At 52.3% G+C, this 15,011-nt stretch overlaps 6 protein-coding genes across 6 annotated transcripts; 3 read left to right on the forward strand and 3 right to left on the reverse strand.

Annotated features, from left to right (window-relative positions):
- Nucleotides 1-1,053: 1,053 nt before the first annotated feature.
- Nucleotides 1,054-2,231, reverse strand: ACET3X_003543 (uncharacterized protein; the record flags this gene model as incomplete). Its single annotated transcript, XM_069448830.1, has 3 exons — nt 1,054-1,532; nt 1,585-1,690; nt 1,740-2,231. 3 exons carry the CDS (start codon nt 2,229-2,231, stop codon nt 1,054-1,056), a joined length of 1,077 nt encoding a protein of 358 aa, XP_069310090.1.
- Nucleotides 2,232-3,363: 1,132 nt separating this feature from the next.
- Nucleotides 3,364-5,025, reverse strand: ACET3X_003544 (uncharacterized protein; the record flags this gene model as incomplete). Its single annotated transcript, XM_069448831.1, has 2 exons — nt 3,364-4,941; nt 4,999-5,025. 2 exons carry the CDS (start codon nt 5,023-5,025, stop codon nt 3,364-3,366), a joined length of 1,605 nt encoding a protein of 534 aa, XP_069310091.1.
- A 1,012-nt stretch (nt 5,026-6,037) lies between these two features.
- On the forward strand, nt 6,038-6,611 carry ACET3X_003545 (uncharacterized protein; the record flags this gene model as incomplete). Its single annotated transcript, XM_069448832.1, has 2 exons — nt 6,038-6,445; nt 6,504-6,611. The coding sequence occupies 2 exons, from the start codon at nt 6,038-6,040 to the stop codon at nt 6,609-6,611; spliced, it is 516 nt and encodes a 171-aa protein (XP_069310092.1).
- Nucleotides 6,612-7,794: 1,183 nt separating this feature from the next.
- ACET3X_003546 (uncharacterized protein) lies at nt 7,795-9,036 on the reverse strand (the record flags this gene model as incomplete). The annotated part of the gene is made up of 1 exon (XM_069448833.1): nt 7,795-9,036. The coding sequence occupies one exon, from the start codon at nt 9,034-9,036 to the stop codon at nt 7,795-7,797; it is 1,242 nt and encodes a 413-aa protein (XP_069310093.1).
- Nucleotides 9,037-11,237: 2,201 nt separating this feature from the next.
- Nucleotides 11,238-12,414, forward strand: ACET3X_003547 (uncharacterized protein; the record flags this gene model as incomplete). Its single annotated transcript, XM_069448834.1, has 2 exons — nt 11,238-11,638; nt 11,697-12,414. 2 exons carry the CDS (start codon nt 11,238-11,240, stop codon nt 12,412-12,414), a joined length of 1,119 nt encoding a protein of 372 aa, XP_069310094.1.
- A 903-nt stretch (nt 12,415-13,317) lies between these two features.
- ACET3X_003548 (uncharacterized protein) lies at nt 13,318-14,805 on the forward strand (the record flags this gene model as incomplete). Its single annotated transcript, XM_069448835.1, has 1 exon — nt 13,318-14,805. The coding sequence occupies one exon, from the start codon at nt 13,318-13,320 to the stop codon at nt 14,803-14,805; it is 1,488 nt and encodes a 495-aa protein (XP_069310095.1).
- Between the last annotated feature and the right edge of the window lie 206 nt (nt 14,806-15,011).

Consider the following 15,011-nt stretch of genomic DNA (forward strand, 5'->3'; position numbering starts at 1 on the left):
TAGCCTGGGAGTTCATAGAGATGCTTGTCGGCTGCGAAGTGTTCCACAAGCGCGAACGGATTGCTTTCCACAGGAGTCGAGCCTTCCGGAACGCCCAGCCAGATGTACACTTGGTCGCATAACTTATAAACCAGATCCATGTGCGCTACTTGGTGAGATTTCTCAATGTTGTCCGTTTGATCGATGCAGATGGCATCCACCCATATGACAATCGGTTCATCTGAGGAGCGGATATGTTGCAGTGCCTGAAATAAGTTTGCTCCGACTCCTGTCTTCTCGTCGTTGACCAGGATATGGTCGACAATCGTGGCATCGCCCCATGCATACGAAAGAGTGGTGTATGGCGGTCGGTTGGGATCATCAAGATCTATTTTGAACAGTGAAGCTTCGATTGTGGTGCCTTTGACACCCGGCTGTATGCAGAGTACTCTGATACTCTTCTCGTCTGACGGAAGCGGAAACTGTTCATGAAATGTGTACGTCGCCATAGTCGTTTAGTGGATCTTGCTAGGGGTAACACGTATGACTGTATTGAACAGGGAAAGGATGCATTGGTGCAACTCCAGATGTAGCAAAGGAAAGGAAGTAGAAGGTCGGTCTAGCCAAGGTCCCGCACTGCCTGCCGGAATCAGGCTGCAGCCACGAGGCTGGCTGATGACATCACACGCATACAGACTCACGTGCTGTCGTTAAACCTCGTCTCACGAATGGAGCGATTATACAAGTTTGACAGGAGTGCTATCAAAACATGCTGAAGGTCGAAGCGTGTGCAAACTATGCCATTGCTGTTCGCAAATATTTTGATTACATACACCGCTGACAGCTGAAAACTTCGCGTAAAATATAAATAGCATTATCTTTTTAATGATGGTGAGGCCCAAACCAGTACAACTTTCATCATTACATGCAAAAAACCCCATCTCTCCATGTGCTACTTCTTCGGGACGTAGGTACTGATAAACCACCCACCGAAATGTTAATCTAGTCCTATTCTTGAGAGTCGGCGTCGCCAGCAGACTGGCTGCTGCCCAAGGCTTTTCCACTGCCAGAAGCTCAGTTAGAAGCGCCGGTAGAAGACCCAGTGTTGGAAGCAGCCCCAGTGTTGGAAGAAGCACCGGTGTTGCCAGTAGCACCGTTTGCAGTAGTAGAGCCAGTCGTAGACTGTCCAGCGCCAGTGCCGGCCGAGCCACCCTGGGTAAGCTGGCCAGTTCCCTGTTGCGTTCCAGTGGAAGATCCAGTGCCCGTGGCACCAGTTCCTTGCTGAACGCCAGTCTGCTGGCCAGTTCCTGTCGAGCCAGTGCCGGTCTGCTGACCGGTCCCAGTCGAGCCGGTTCCTGTCGAACCAGTGCCAGTCGAACCAGTGCCGGCTTGCTGGCCGGTTCCCGTCGAACCAGTGCCCGTCTGCTGGCCGGTTCCCGTCGAGCCGGTTCCCGTAGCACCAGTACCGGTTTGCTGGCCAGTTCCTGTCGAACCAGTGCCGGTCGAACCAGTGCCGGTCGAACCAGTACCCGTCTGCTGACCTTGGCCAGCTCCTAGGATATATCAGCATTCATTCTCGTATTCATGAAGAGACAAACAACTTACCAGCAGTGGGAAGATTGGCCTGGCCGTTTCCAGTCTGGCCCGTTCCAGTCTGGCCATTGGCACCGGTATTGCCACCTGCTGCGGCTGTGCCGTTGTTTGCGGCGCTCTGTATAAAGTCAGCATGTGCATAAAAGTTCGACATGGCAAATACTCACGTTCACACCCGCAGTGTTCGCAGTACCTGCACCGTTGTTTGCAGCGGTGGTACCAGCAGTGTTTGCAGCACCGGTCGGAGCAGGGTTACCGCCAGCCGCGCCGCCACCCATAAGTCCACTGATAAGGTCACCGATGCCCCCAGCTCCTCCTGCTGCACCACCCGCTGCGCCGCCGCCAGCCGCACCGCCCCCAAGGCCCCCGAGGATATCTCCAAGCCCTCCGGCACCGGCCGCTCCGCCGGCGGCACCTCCTGCACCCCCTGCTCCACCGGCCCCACCAGTCAGTCCTCCGAGGATTTGGTCGAGCTGACGCTTAGTCTTGAGCTTCTCGGTGGAGAGCTTGCGGACGGTGGAGACGAAGTGTGCGGGCATCTTTTGACCGCCGGTGGTGTCAACCCATCGCTTTCCAAGACCGGAGTTGGTGAGAGGAGCCGGGGCCGCAACAGCGGAGGCAGCCAAAGAGGCAATAAGAATGGAGGAGTCGAACTTCATGTTGATAGTTGAGAAAGATTGAGATGAACTGCCCGGCAGTAAAGTAGATAGAGAATGTGTGAAGAAATTAAAGCCGACTAGCAGCGATGTGTGGAAGAGAAATGGTGAAGAGAAGTAGAGAGCAAGGACTGAGATATTCAACGAGTATCGAACTGAAGAATGATTCCGTGGTTAGGCAAGACGTTACCTCTATATATCGTCCTCCCATGACAAAGGCCCCCTCGGGGAGGGAACGTCCGGTATCAAACAGCTGACGTGTTCTGGCCCTCCAGTAGATCGTTTTGCCGATCATGATGGTAGGTGTGAGGCTGTAGCAATGCGTGCGGGAAGTATTGCGTGCCCTGAGGCCATCATGCCGTTGCGCGAGCGTACTTTGCCGTAGTCTGCAACTTTGATGTGAGAAAGGCGAAACACTGGTCGTGTAGCTGGGTCCACATATTACATAAAACACGTGATTGCTTGTTCCGTGGGCGACCTGTAGCTCGACCGTACGCTGGGTCTTGGCATAGCGTGGAATCTTCAAGGGACGACCGCACGCTATGTTAATTTCTGGGTTCAGTTGACAACGCAGTGCTCTGCTCGCGCTCAATAGCATCGCAATGGGCGTGATGATCCGAGATTCCTGTACATGCTCATCGTTCACCGTTTACGTATTTCCAAATACTAATGTTGCTGTTTCCGTCGCAACTCCTGTGAAACGGCAGCTTGGCGCGTTATTTCTCCGATTAAAAACGCGTGTTTTGGTTTCGAAACTAAGGCAGACCCAAAGTTCGGCCTTACGACTGTGACAGGCGATGCGCGAGAGCGTTTTTGACATGTTGTTGAACGTTTCGGGATTGGTTTGGTATGAGGGAGAAGAGACGACGCTGAGGGGATGGCGAGTGGGGTTCAGCGAAGCTTGGATGTTTAGCGCGCCGCTAACCTCACCTTTGGAAGGAGCGAGGTGTGAGGGCAGGAGGCTTGTATTCACAAAAGTCGTTTTGATTCCCTGGTTGACCGCGAAACCACAGCGCGTCGCTGAATGGATACAATGCGCTAGTGACATGATATCGTCGTATGTACTGCATACAGCGTCGGGCCTGATACATTGCGGAAATTGCTTCAAGATCACACCCAAACATCGAAACTACCGTCATCTCCTTCTTGCCAGGCCCGTGACGTATAGCTCTCCGGGCTCCGCTTCTACCTTCCAGCCTTCGTTGACTAGCGCCTTGAGCACGGCAGGTCCTAGCTTTCCTCTTCCACCTTCACTGTGTCTGCCTAAGCCGGTGATGATTCTGTATGCCTCACCACCTCCTCTTCGACCAGCGCCGCTCCACTCCGGTATCCTCCGCTCGCCTAGGCTATTCCACCAAGCTTGTGTTCGCTGCTTGGCAATCCTTGTTGCATCTGCTACAGTAACACCATGCAGATCAAGAACGGTCGGACCGGATTGTTGCGAGACAAATGCGTCGGCTTCGGCTGCGTTCATCGCCTTCAGATTCGCGTTTAGGTCACGGCCTTCTTGTGCGTAGTACGCAGCTGCTTGTCTCATGAGAGGTGTGGATTTGCCTCTGCGGTAGGCGCCAGATGCTTTTCCAAAAGCTTCGTTTCGAGCAGCAGCCGTGGACACTGCGTCGCGCGGCCGCGCAGAGGGAGTTAAGGTGGGAAGTTTTGAGGTTTCGGAAGGGTCAGACAGGTCGACAGGAGCGTATCGTATGTCGAGCTTGATGCCTCCTTTGCCCCCTGTCTCGCTTGCAGGTTGCTGCGTGAGAGACCTTGCTAATTCCTGCGCTTTTATGGTTGATGGGGCCGTGAGGCGCACGATGGAAAGGGCATGCTCCAAGTCCATGGACGGAAAGGCTTCATTGAGTGTGATCGCATCTTGCACTAGTGCAGCGTCGGGCTGACTTTCCTTCTTATGCGCCGCGATGTCCTTTCTCACAATCGCTAGTACAGTCGCCGAAAGAGACGTTCCGTTTGCGTGGTAAAGTGACGACACAGTCTTCGCCGACAGCCCTGTGCGCGACGTTATGAAGTCGACGTCGCGACTTGTGCTTTGCCAACGATTCGCCGGCGCATCTGATTCGACGAAGTGGCTGGTGCCTGCTTCCAGAGACAACCTCTGCTTCCTCTTGCTCTTCCCCTTCTTGCCTTTCTGGGGTACGTGGTGATCTTCTGAGAAGGCGTCAATACCCTTCGCGACTGGACCTTCTTCAGTGGGGCTCTTCCTACTATCGTCAAAGAAGACTTGGTTCAACAGTTCATCCGTCGCTTTGTCGTAATCGTATCCGCACTTCTTCAGCGTATACGTCACCTGCGCGAGCCGCAGGCCTGGGAAGGTTTCGGCGAGCAACAGTTCCTTTGTGGGGACGTCGAATTGCTCCGTGTCCTTGTAGTATCCATCCTCCATCGACCCTTCCGAGCTCCCCGACCGTCCGTTGACGCTAAGCGTGGAGAAGTCATTCGAGAGTGTCGAGCGGTCTGTCGCTACCGTTTGTGTGGTCCACGATTCTGCGTTTGAGTCGGCATCGGTGCTGTGCTTGTCTGGGGTGCCCTGGAAGGCGCTCCCACTGCTACCAGAAGGGTCGAAGTCGAGGGCCTCTGCCTCGGCCGTCAACTTCAGGGGTTCCAGCAATTGCCTGGTGAGGTCGATCGCGTTTGGCTCGCCCGCAAAATCCGAGTATATCGTGTAAAGAAGTGTGGGGTCTATGGCTGGGCAGTACTCCTGCTGTGGGTCGCATTGCCGTCAGTCACATCATGCAGCCATACTTTGCTGTGCCCTTACCTCGAGTAGACGTAGATCCTCATCCATTTTGGTTCTTGTAATATTGACGTCTTCTTATGTGTCTGTACGGCGAGCGCATACTCAAACTAGACTCTGAAATGATGGGCTTGGTCGCGCAGATATCCCGTCTGGAGAGTCGCGCGTTGGATATGACAGGGCCGAGTGTAGGTGATCTATTGTGCGATAAGTGGTGGCACGAGCCGAAGTACGTGGGGTGTTGTGGAACGGGGTCGGCGCGTAATCGCGAAAACCGTGGGACAGAGGAAATGTAACCGAGCTTGGCGCGTAGAGTACAGCTCACTGGTACTGCACCATGGCGACCGGAAAGACAGGAAAGAGGAAGGGTTCGCAATTTCAGTGCGCAAGCTCACTGGATTCTTCGCGCTGGTCAGATGTTAGACGTCATCTCGTCTTGGGTCGAATCGCGCGTCATCCACTAATTTAGTATGCGCTAATGCAAGCGGCTGAAGTGTTTCTACCACAGCACTCTGAACAACTTCACAAGTCTATGGCATAACACTCGCGAGTACTGAACAGCATTATCTACCCTTGTCGAAGGTCGGAACGACGGCCAAGAGCGGCATGTTGTACGATTAGGAGTCGGTGTTTGGCGTGAACAATACGAAGCATGCCACACCAAGATCCAGGGCGGGCATTGTTGGCAAAACCTCCAAAAACTCATCACCAAAACGTCCTATAGAGGACTTTCTAATCGGTTCCCATACGCGTACTTTACTACCGTAAAACTTCGTCAGTTCTGATTGGAGTCGTCGGCCTGTTCAGGCACGTATCAATCAGCCTCGTGCCGCAGTTTCGGCCCCCAAAGTACGCCCGGCGTCTGCATCACATCTGGGCATCCATGGCAGTGCAAAGGATCTGTGCCTGAGCCTGCATGAGTTTCGGGTCTATCCCACTCCATTTGTGTGTGGGTTAAGTACTCACTACGCCCCCATTGCATCGCGACATTTCGCAGTTCCGATTCTTTTGTGCCTTTTGTACTTCCATCCACGTTCACAATCTCAACCAGGCGTAAATCACCATGGCGCCCCTCCAGCGTCGCAGCGCGAACCTCTCGCTGCAAGGCACGGTAGCAGTCATCGTTCTTGTTATCCTATTCCTTTCAGGCGTCTTCTGCACAGTCATCTTCTTCAAGATATGTAGCAAACAGCGGAGGCGCGAAAGGGCCATGCGCAGGATGCAAGAGGAGCGCGTGCCCTTCGTTGGTGCCCAGTATATCCCGCCCGCAGGCGCGCCAAGCAATGAAAGTACATCGTCCTATGCAGGGCAGGAATCCCTACAGAGAGAGATGCAAAACAAACAACAAGACGAATACACTGGGCTATCAGAGCTGCAAAACGGTCAACAAAATACTGGGCCGCTGGAGCTGCAAGGAGGCGGGAGACCAGGGCCTCTGCCAGCGCAACAGCTGGACGGGTACATGGCAGCGGTAGGCAACGTCATCATTGGACGACATGTGACAGAGAGGAAAGGCTGACGTGCTATAGCCAACCTTCGATTACCGTAGACCCATTGAACTACCTGCGAATGTAATGGTGAATGACGCCAACGGGAAAGCCCAGACACAATGTGGTAAAGCGAAACACGATATCTGAATGAAGATGTCAGGAGATCATCCGAACCACTTCAGCGAAGCGAACACGGTACCACTAGAATGTAGTCGCCACCCCTGAAGAACCATCGAGCGGGTTTTCGTTTACAATGAGGGTATGATCAGAAAGGATCAGCGATCATATGGCTGCCGCGGTGAGAGAGACCCTCGCTGAGACCCCACGACTTGGAATACTAGACGCACGAAGGGGAGGAATGTGGGAAATGGTATTACAGCATATGAAGGTAGCCCATGGTGGTCATTAGAAGATTGCGGTAGAAAGAACACGCTTGAAGACATCGCAGTCTAGATGGTGATGGCAGACGACTTCGTCATCCGGCTCGAAGACATCGAGAACGTCATCCGTAATATGCGGAGTAGGGTCAATGCCTACCGTCCTGATCATCAGAGTCGAGCGCGAGGTCGTGGGCGTGGCAACTACCTTGGCGGTCGACGCGGTCATAGCGGCCGTCGTGGCGGACAACGTGGCTTCAGGGGTCGCACATCCATGGCGAGCAGTATCATCTTACTTGAATGCAAGCCAACTTTCTTACAGTACATAGCTGAACTGATGGCGGTATATATAATGCCGATGCACTCGCCCAATGCACATGGACGTCCGATGGTATATTTATATTTCTGATTTTGTCATCTTGCCTCGACCTTTGAATGAAAGATACGTATCGAATACCACACATATACTGCAATTACTCAAACACTCCACCCTACTACACCCCTCACATGCCCCAGCTAAGAAGCGTATCGCGTAGTATGAATAGTACGACCACCGCCGTAGCGCGCATAGCGAGCTTACCAGTATCCCTTTTCACGTCTATCCCAAGGCCGAAGTTCTCCTATATTCCCGCGGCGCATGTCAAGCTCAAGGCGGACAACATAGCAACGGTGTTCGTCTGTATAGTGCGACAGATCTGGTTATATCTAGAGGGTTGGAGAGATAGCAGGAGGCGAAGCAAGAGAGACGATGAGGATGAGAAGGAAAACAAACGCGAAGCGAAGAGGCATATGAAGAAACGAAAAGCGCTCGAAAAGGTGAGAAGGAAAGCAGGAAGGGGCAAGGGAGCGAAGATCATCACCAAGGGTAGATACACGCTGGTATTGGAGTAAAATCGCGAGCATGACTGCGGTACAAAAGCATTCTTGTTGTACTGCGCAGCTCAAGCAATACTCTATTCACTTTCCGATTGAGAATCCTCTTCCATGTCTGCATCTTCATCTAGCTCGGAGTCATCGTCCATAGCCCCAATAATGTCTAATTTCAACCCCGCCGTCTTGCACGCGTCTTTTATCTCCCTCGATACACCCTCTTCGCCCTCTACCACCACCAAGGTTTTCCAGTTCCTTGCAACAATGTCTTTCTGCTCAATAGTGGCCAATAGAAGGTCTGTGACTTCGGTATCGCTTCCTAGCTCGTTGAAGAACTCGAGCGTCTCCATCAGCGGCGGAAGACCAACGGAATGAAGACGCGGCTTCTTAGACGACTTTCCGAAAAGCTGGTAATCCCAATTCAGACGTAGTGTCTTGAGCGCCGCGAATTCTCTCATACGTAAGACTTTGCGCCCAGTAAGCGTTGGGTGATCGATGGTGAGGCTCTTCAAGAATTCGGCTTGTGATTGGACAGCCAGTATGTAGTCCCCAACGTTATCGGAGCTTTCCTCCAGATCTGGCTCGGGCACTTCCGCCTGGGTCATGACAAATTCTTCGAGCGCTTCGGGTAGTTCGAGCAAATCCCCCAGAGAATCATCGTTGATGTCGCATTCAATCAAGTGTAGCTGCTTAAGTGCTGTCATATGCGGTCGCTCGATGTGATCGAAACCCTTTTCGTCTAACTTAGCTCTACGGATCGTCAAAGTTTCCAGTGTCGGATGAGCAAAAATGTGTATGTTTTCGCGCAGGTCCCAGTAGGCATCATTAGCGCACTGGTAGAATAGTGAGCAAGACTTCAAGCAGGCAAGGTCGAAAGGTCCGTTGAACAAGGTACCGATACCGTGTAAGAGCACGTCGGGAACGGATATCTCGAGCTTTTCCAAATTTGACATGATCGACAACGTCCGCGAGAGGGTGTCTGAGGTCTTGGGATCGAGATATGAGCCATGGACAGGCGCGTCAAGCGCCAGTTGCGATAGCTCTGAAGAAGGGTACGCGAGTTTGACTTCATAGATGGCCGAGCCACGACGCGGTCGACGGCTCAACGACTCGCTGAATGTAAGGTGGAACTCAGGAGTCTCGAACAGAATGCTTTTGTACAAAACTGCGTCACTCAGGCGGTGGCATCTTTTGTTGACGCGTGATACGTTGCAGAGGTCGCGCCTGGATACGCAGCCGACTGCCTCGAAGATGCGGAGTAGCAACTCATCTGGCAAAGTGCTCAGTCTGTCGCATGGTACTGCGCTTTTACTGTCTCCATCCATTAGGATATCTGATATCAAGGTATCGATACGGGATAGAGCAGACAAGGTATCCATGCGCGAGGTACTTCGCAACTTTCGCTGCGAACACGTGGAGATGGCCTGACTCGCTGGAATGCGGGGGAGCTGTGGAGCCGCCGATCCTCAATCAGGGTACGGGAAAGGATACAAAGGAAATGTTGCCTAGAGAGTTGGATTTTGGATTTGCTTTTAACATGAGGATGCAATGACTGTATGTGCAAGGTCGTGAAAATGAAGGAACGGCGGCGGGTGTCACAGCAGTCCAGGTTCAGGGGCGAACACTGCAGAACGCGCACGGTCCACCATGTGTGGCCGGTCCCATGACATCACGCCAGAAATCTCAACCCTCATGTGACACTTGCATTTCCACAAATGACATCCCTAAACGACAACGACATGTATCGAATCTTCATCTTATGGCGACATGGTGTTGCTGGGCTGATTTGCAGTTCCGATTCTTATTCGCATGAGCAATAGCGCGCGTTGGTACGCGGTGCATAGCTATATTGACATTGTATCTTCTAGCACATACTTGGCAAAGACTTTGCGACTGCTACTGGGCCCTCCAACGTCCAAGAGTGCCATCTTTATTCTTTCTCAGAGTGGGCATTAGGCATATCTTTCGGGATGCTAGAAACCTGTTTTCATCCAACGTCGCCCAGCGAGTGCTACATGCATGGTAACAATGTATTAGATCAAAGGACCGCGCGATGCATACTCGTCATTTTGATCACGAGTATTCAGATATTTGCGCCATGCCCATTTCGTTTTTCCTGTATACCAGTCAATAAATACCCCGAGATACAGAATGGCTGAGCGGATGGTACCTAGGTAGCTTACCTCTGAACACTTTAGACGGAAAGCACATTCTAGACGCACACGACCTCAAGAAAGAACAGTATGGGCCAACGACCGTCTGTTTACGCGCTGGTTGAAGCAAGCACACTTCATATTCCGCTCCTAAGCAAACGCAAAATGTTGCCTTTCAAACACGCCTTGCCGGCCACATCACACGCACACAGAAAGGCAACCTTTATCGCTAAGAGACATCGCAATATGAACAACATTAAACAATATTTCAAGGGGAAAACTCATGCCGAAATCCTTGAATACTGTCTGGGCTACGACAAATCGGGCGCTCCAGCCCTCGCAGAACACATCATACTCATCGCTCTGCAGTGCGGCGGTTTGAAGACCCCACAACGCCCTGTAATAGACATTGGCCTGTATATGATCGACCGAAAGAGTACGAAAAGCCATCTTTCGTCACCAGGGTCACAAAGCACGAACATTTTGAACAACGTGGTATACCACCACTTGTGCCTACTGCACACGGCGCATCTTGCGAACCTCTATGTCGACAGATTCCAGAGTCGAATAGTTTACGGCAATGTATATGGATATGGCAGAGGTTTGTCCGTTCTGGAGTCAATCTCCCACAGGCACATAATCTGGCCTCTAATGAATAACAAAAAGGACACTCATTGCGTTACCTACTCGGTTCACTTCCATTCATGTGATTGTGCGCATTAATACATACGTTATTATCAAGTAAGCAAGCGTCGAACTTTGTCGCGTTGGCAAATTTGCATCCAGCCCTGCATACGTATTTGTTCTATCATGGTGGAGAAAGCTCCAACGTCTGGCCACTCACATCACATTAACAGCTTACATCTTTATGACAGAGTACCCGTAACCATGGTCATAGTTTGGATTGTGGAATTCAAAAGTGGCTCGCTTCTTGCTGTGGATCGTGACGGTACCAGTGGATGGCTACCAGTGTATTATTTCTCAGCATCGCCGCCTACAGAAGGTACTTTGGTGCTCTCTATACCCGCTTTGAGGAGGTAGGCTTGGAGCGCTGACTTTGGACCAACCAGGCAGCCGCGTGAATTGTATCTGCCCCTAGTATTCGGTATGCGCACTCCACTCGCTGCTCAGCGCGTTCCTAGTTATTCACACTTGCCACGGTGTATAGACCCTGTGAACTTGGTCTGGTACTATGGACCACAGTCAGAAGGAGCAAGCCTACCACGGTCGGAAGGGATAAATCATTCACTGTACTATTTAATCAGCTCAGCTCAGCCCCCTTTTTTTTTCCTCGCTACTTCCAACTACTCTTGTGTACTTCAGCCTTTAAGAGATATTAAACACTTACAATCATACGTCTCCAAATCAACAAGATGGCTTCCTCAGACTTCTCCCGCTATGTCAGCCCAGATAATGGCAGCACCGCGTCTCCCTCACCACCCCCCTCCGACACCGAACAACTCGCATCAGTCCTAGCGTTGAAGACCGGCAGCGAAGTCCTCTCCCACTGCCTCGGTCTGTCCACACTCGAAGGCGTCCCCTCGGCTGCCGAAAATATGATTGTCGTAAACTTCGACACCGAAACCTGGGTCTCCGACCATGGCCGGCTTACCGAGCTCGGCGTCTCGACCTTCGACTCTCGGGACATGCGTGCGCTGAAGGAGGCGGGTATGCATGGAGAGAATCTGCTTAGGCAGGTTTATTTCTACCATGCGCGGATATTGGAAAACGCATATCTGCGTAATATCAAGTACTGTGTTGGTGATCCCGACAAGTAAGTCTTTACTACACTTCCTATTCTTCCAAAGCAACATCGACTGACAAAAAACTAGGAACCGCTTTGGTCAGACTCGCTTCTTGACCAGAAACGAGACCAGGTTGATGCTCAAGGAGATGTTCGAGTGGCCTGTCGATCCTCGAAAGCCGGAGTTGGGTTTCTGTCCCGTTGTGGTGTTAGGCCATGCTCTCCGTGGTGATTTGGCGATGCTGAATTCCACATTGGGCTTCGATGCTGTGGATTCGGGTACGGTGGTTAAGATCATCGATACCCAGCAAGTGGCCAGGGAGTGCGGATATGTCCCTTCTGGCAACAGCAACCAGATCGGCCTGGGCAACCTCGTTGCGAAATGTGGTTTCGAATATCGAGACCCGCATACCGCAAGCAACGACGCAGCTATGACGCTTATCTCGGCTGTTCAGATACTGCTTCCTTCGGAGTTGAAGCCAGAGGACGGGGGCCTGCAGAAGGTTGTTGACGACATTGAGGTGTCGAGCCAGTCGCAACAATGGGAATGGGGTAGCGACCAGTGGTGTCTTCGCTGTGGCAAGTACGGCCACACCAGGGACACGTTCGGCCACAAACGTTGTTTCGCCAAGGTCAAGTGCGGCCACTGTGCTGCTTCTCGGAATGAGAAGCGCAGGCAGGCTGCAGGTAGTCATCGGACGGAGTGCTGCATCTCTTATGCGATGCGTGGGCCGGAGGTGCTTCCTGCGGTCGAGAATGTGGCCAGCGCTCTTGCTGGCTTGGATCTCGCAGGCAATAGATGGTGATGACAGTTATGAGACAGGCTTATGGGAGCGTCTGGTACTATCTTGCACTTACTTTCTCCCCGTCGAGAGCTTTTGCATTGCTGTTATAGTGGACATCCGACTTGCTGGTTGAGCCTGAGCGGTTTTGAAGATGGTCAATATATCTCGAGCTATTCGTAGTACCTGTAAATGTAAAGTAGGAATTCAACACCGATGAAAAGAGCTCATACCAATGTCTACGACTTTCCAGATGGTCAATCGCTGCAAACAGATACTCTCAATCCGATTTTTTGAAGGACTCAATCTGTGAAGGCTAACGGACAGAATTTTGATGTCGGTGTGCAGGCGCAGTGGTGCATGGCAAGAGACTGCCCGCCTGTACACCGCCATCAAACAGGCTATGAGGGGTGAGGTCAAACTTCTAAGTCGTCTCAGCTTGCCTTAGAGGACTTAGTCGTATGAACTCACCTGTTCCTCTATCATCGCCTTGGAGCCCAGTAAAAGCTGTAACGGTACCGAACGCTGTCTCGTTCCTTCGATCTGCAAAATATGATCATCTGATCAAATGCTTTCCTCCCGTTTCACTCTCACTCTTGTCTCGCCATAGCCGCTCTGTTTGCCTTGCGGAGACGAAGGAGGCACCTGATTACGCACGTTCATCGCTCATCTGTATAAAATACCTGGTCATTTTTCCTTCTCGTGAGCACCCACAGTAACACCCACAGTTGCACCCACTGCCTGTTGTCCAATCTTCCCCTGTTATCTCTGCTACAATCTTTACTGCTTCTGCTCATCACGACATTTATCGACGGACTCGACCTCACCCCGAGCGATACCACCGAATTGACACCGCCAGTTCATACTATATACCGCTCTTAACGGCTAATTCCACCTGTCGCTACCGAAATCTCACTGTATATCGACATGCCCGCCCTTTGGAGCAACATCATCATATCCAACAGCACTCACGATAAGCCTGTTTCTGTCAAAGCTCCTCCTTCTACATCCACCCCACCTACCACGCCCTCTACACCCACGATACCAGATAAGCGAGATCCTGCAATCGTCGCGCTAGAAGGCTGCTTCGAGAAAGCCACCGACTTGGAAGTATGGCTGCATTGCATCGGAGGGCCGCGGGTCAGGAATATCCCTGACATCGCGGATGACCTCGCGGACCATGTCATCGTCGTCTGTCTGGACTGCGAACACTGGTCGACCAACACCGATGAGACTACCGAGGTCGGTATTGCGACTTTCGCGCGTCAAGACATTCTGCCCATCGCAGCGACGCAGGATTTTGGTGACCACGGAGAGCATCTCATGGAGCAAATCCGTTTCTATCTCTTCCGCACGATCGAGACGTCTCACCTCCCCAACCAGAATCCAGACTCACGTGGGGTCGAGGGTAACCGGTTTGGCAAAGGTCGCTTCGTTACCTTCGCTGAAGCCCGCCAGATCCTGACCGACCTCTTTGTCAAGCCCATCAAGAATCCCAAAGGCCTGAAGGGTAACCACCCTATCGTAGTCCTCGGTCATGACGTTGGACATGACAAGAATAATCTCAAGTCCAAGGCGATTGCTTTCGATATGGACCCCATTGGTACTGTGGTTCGCTACATCGATACTCAGATGATGACGCGCGACAAAGGGTATTGGATGATGCCTCGAAATGAGCAGATTGGGCTGAGACGCCTTGTAGAAGAACTCGGCTTCGAGCACAGTGACCCCCACACCGCCGCGAATGATGCAGGCCGCACAATAATGTGTGCCTTTCAAATCGCACTCGGCGGAGACCGATGGAAAAGAGGATGTCGCAAGAGCTTGCTGCAGGTCGCTGATGACCTCGAGTACCATAGCGTGGCTACTTTTGATGATAGCCTGGGCGGTGTCGACAAGTACTGTTGGAAGTGCGGCACAGCGGGCCATATGAAGGCAGATTGCACGGCGACGGACCTTCACTGCGACGAATGTGAAGAGAACGGATGCTACGTCAAGCCTGGCGATGAACACATCACCCTTCATTGCATGTGTATCGCGAACGAGGAGGCTAGGATACGGCGTGCCAATGACGCTATCGCTCGGGCTCTCAAGAAGCCAAAGGTCAAGGATCCCTCTCGAGGAATGTCGAGCTCCCGAGCTCGATTCATGGCACGTGGTGGTGGCCTTCATCCTCCGTCTGGTCCTGTGTCACATTTCGGAGGAACGCCGCACTACACCCTCCCGCACCATGGTCCTCCTGGCGGACGCGGCTACGTCCCACCTAGCTCTGGAGGAAACCCTTCCAGGGGGTTTGGGGGACGTGGTCAGGGTGGGTATGAAAACGTTTCGTGGGGTCGGGGTCGAGGTCGAGGCGGATCACAACTCCCACAAGGTGGAAGAGGCAGCTTTGCTGGGACTTTCCATTCCGCATAGCAAGGAGGCCTTGGATGATTTGGGACGTTAGTTAGGAAACGCCCCGCGCAAGCCTGGACCGTGTCATGGAGTTCTTGGAGTTCAGACGATGGCTAAGATCGTCTTGTTGAAGATACCCCGGGTCTAGAATAGATGCAAACAATATAAGTTGATAGTACATGGTGCCGAATGTGGTGTTGCTTGCGAGAGACGTGATGTGCAGCTGA

Source organism: Alternaria dauci, chromosome 2, assembly GCF_042100115.1.
Source record: "Alternaria dauci strain A2016 chromosome 2, whole genome shotgun sequence".
In the NCBI taxonomy this organism is placed as follows: domain Eukaryota; kingdom Fungi; phylum Ascomycota; class Dothideomycetes; order Pleosporales; family Pleosporaceae; genus Alternaria; species Alternaria dauci.